Source organism: Condylura cristata, unplaced genomic scaffold (assembly GCF_000260355.1).
Source record: "Condylura cristata isolate star-nosed mole 26May11 unplaced genomic scaffold, ConCri1.0 scaffold00004, whole genome shotgun sequence".
Classification (NCBI taxonomy): domain Eukaryota; kingdom Metazoa; phylum Chordata; class Mammalia; order Eulipotyphla; family Talpidae; genus Condylura; species Condylura cristata.
Window position 1 is genome coordinate 4,525,169 of NW_004567105.1, and position 2,780 is coordinate 4,527,948.

The following is a 2,780-nucleotide window of genomic DNA, read 5'->3' on the forward strand; positions in this document are numbered from 1 at the left end:
GTGCTGAAGGTGCAGGGCTAGTGGCTAGCCACACCTGGCCTCCTCCCTGCCACGCTTACCGCCACATGCAGTTCTTCGCGGAACTTCAGCGAGAGCCCTCGAGGGAACAATAGTTCTGTTTTGACAATGTTCTACTTTAATCCCATCTGGCATCTACTCAGGTAACCACTCTCAGCGGAGAGGCAGAGCATGCTGCCCAGGTGAGAAAGTGAGGTCTGAAAACCCCAGCAGCAGGTCACCGTTAAGAACAGAGGCAGCCCGAGTGAAGGCTGTTTCCTCTGCCACGTTACCTCTCAAGGCCAGGTAAGAACGTGGCAAAGCCCGAGCTCAACTCACCTGATTCCCAACATCTGGAATCCTCAGGTATCACTGACTCCAGAAAACCACGGCAGGGAAACCACCACCGTGGAACACTTGGCACCACGAGGACATTTTTATACCCGGTATCTTGTTAGCAACAGAAAAAATGGCAACAAGTGCTCCCTGCTTCGACCGATTATTTCAAATCGTGCCAAGGTCCATCAAGTACCTGGTAGATGAACTCATCGATGATGTCCCAGAGCCACTGGTTGGGCAGCTCGAGCGGAGCAGGGCCGTCGGCATCTGCAGGGACCAGGCGGCCGCGTCAGCGCAGTGACGGCACGCAGCAGGGGAGCCTCCCTCTGCTGACCACAAAGCCCCGCCCCCGCCACGCCTGGACTCACTGAGAATGTAGTTGAAGAGATTGCAGTAGTTGTAGTAGGATTCAAACCTCTGCTCCAAGGAGGGGCCCCCCTGTAGAGAGAACAGAGACATCAGGACAGACGTTCACCTACACGTGCTTTACTCGGCCCGCCACGCCCGAGGACAGGCGCGAGAAGGGCCCTCTCCCAGACGCACCGCGCTCGGGCGAGCGGGAGGACAGCGGCGCCCACAGGCCCGAGGCGCTCTCCCCCGCAGCGCCAGACATCGCTGCGGCAGCCCCAACGGCCCCCTGCGAGGCTGGTGTGGAGCAGCCCGAGGGAAGGCGCTCAGCAAAGCCCCCCTCGGCGCGGTGCCCGAAGGCTGGGGTGTGGGGCCGAGCGCCACGCCGCACAGCTCACGTGGCCTAGAGGGCGCCAGGCCCAGAGACGCGCAGAGGCAGGAGGCCGCTTGGGACACGCTCGGCCGAGAACACGGGGTGCAGAGAAGGGAAGGGGCAGCTGCTGAGCGCGGCGGGGCGGGGCGGCGGGGCCGCGCGGACACTCACGCTGACTTTGGCGTATATGTGCCTGTAGTACAGCTCTTTGTACAGTATCAGGAACACAGCGTCTGGAAGAGACAGCAGAGGGAGAAGGGTCCTCCAGTGACCCACGGGAATAAAGGGGCAAGCATCTTGAAGACCGAACGGCATGTCGGCTCTAAGGTGACGCCCCAGGAACGCAGGCTGCGAGGTTTACCTTTTACTTCACCCACCCAGCCCGAGCTCACCCAGTTTCCCTCGCGGCTTTGGCCTCCAGTTGCTTAAATAAGCCAGCACCTAAGTCAAGGGCCGGCGCCCAGAAGGCTGGGTCACCCTCGACCGAGACGCCCTCTCAGGGGAGCAGTCCTCCTCTGGTGCTGGCCACGTGCCGCGGCCCACTCGGGAACAACGCGGAGCCCATGGAACTCCCTGGCACCGCGGGCTCCCGCTGGGCTGGTCCTTCGCCCTGCCGGTCATTTTGCTCTGCTGCCTTCCGCTGAAAACGTTCACAGCTGTGGCTAGAACTCAGCGAGTCCTGTGCGTGCTCGTAGCAAGTCATCAAGGTGGGGGGTGGTTTCGGGCCCCCACGGCATGCACTGTACTGTCCAAAAACTAACTTTTTAAAGGGGGCGAAGAAAAGTGTTTTACTTTATGAAAAAAGAAGTTATTCCTATCGTTTAAATGTGCACAAAGTATCACAGAAGGGACAAACCAAAAAATGTTAACACTAGATGCCTCCAGAGAAAGCAAAATGGAAGGCCTGGGTAAGGGCATGCTGCTTCGGGCAACGCCACCCCGACAGACACGGGAGTCGCGGCGCAGGCTGCCTGTGCAGGGTGCCGCCGAGGGGCAGGATCGGCCCTTTTACTGGTAAACTCGTCATGCAGCATTAGTCACGGGAGGCAGTAAAAAATGGAAGGGAGAACTAGAAGCTGGGGGAAAGGTGGAACTGTGCATCTGCTAACAGCTTGGTGTGTGGAACAGCCCTGACTCCCGTGGGGATTTCAATCTTATCAACAAGGCATCCACTGGCCCGCTGCTGGGGTCCTTCGCTACACATCTGTCAATGGCCCCCGGGCGTTCCGGGTCACACCTCGTGACGCAGACCCTTGCCAGGTGACCTAGCTTTATGCTCACTTGATGAGGAAGGCGCCTCACGGGGTTGGGCTCTTAGAATGGAGGCTGGATGAGCCACCTAGGATTGGCAGACCCACAGGTGAAGGGACATCACCAAGTCTTTTTGACTCTGGGACTGTGAAACCTTACCTGTTTCAAACACACAACAGTTACTGCTCTTGGTATACATGATAGTACATCCTCCACAGGCAAAGTATTTAACAGAGCATGATGTCTAAGCTACACAGAAAATAACACCTCTTTTAGTGAGTTCTAAAACCTTCATGATAAAAGCAGGAATTTTTAAAACACTGAAAAATACAAAACATCACTGAAAGAAATCAAGGCAGCAAAGATGAATAGAGAAAAGAATGGTCTTTTCAAAACTCAGTGCTGGGACAGAAAGAGCCACACACAGGACAGGCGGGACAGACAGAGCCACACACAGGACAGGCGGGACAGA

The 2,780-nt window shown here is 57.0% G+C and overlaps 1 protein-coding gene across 1 annotated transcript in view; it reads right to left on the reverse strand.

Annotated features, from left to right (window-relative positions):
- The window catches only part of EIF3L (eukaryotic translation initiation factor 3, subunit L), an 11,298-nt gene extending 9,924 nt beyond the window's left edge, over positions 1–1,374 (reverse strand). Inside the window, exons 1-3 of the mRNA XM_012720552.1 lie at positions 1,229–1,374; positions 705–774; positions 530–603 (exon numbers count right to left, since the gene is read on the reverse strand). Coding sequence (XP_012576006.1) covers positions 530–603; positions 705–774; positions 1,229–1,372 — 288 coding nt within the window. The 5' untranslated portion in view covers positions 1,373–1,374. The remainder of the gene's footprint in view (positions 1–529; positions 604–704; positions 775–1,228) is intronic.
- Positions 1,375–2,780: the final 1,406 nt, after the last annotated feature.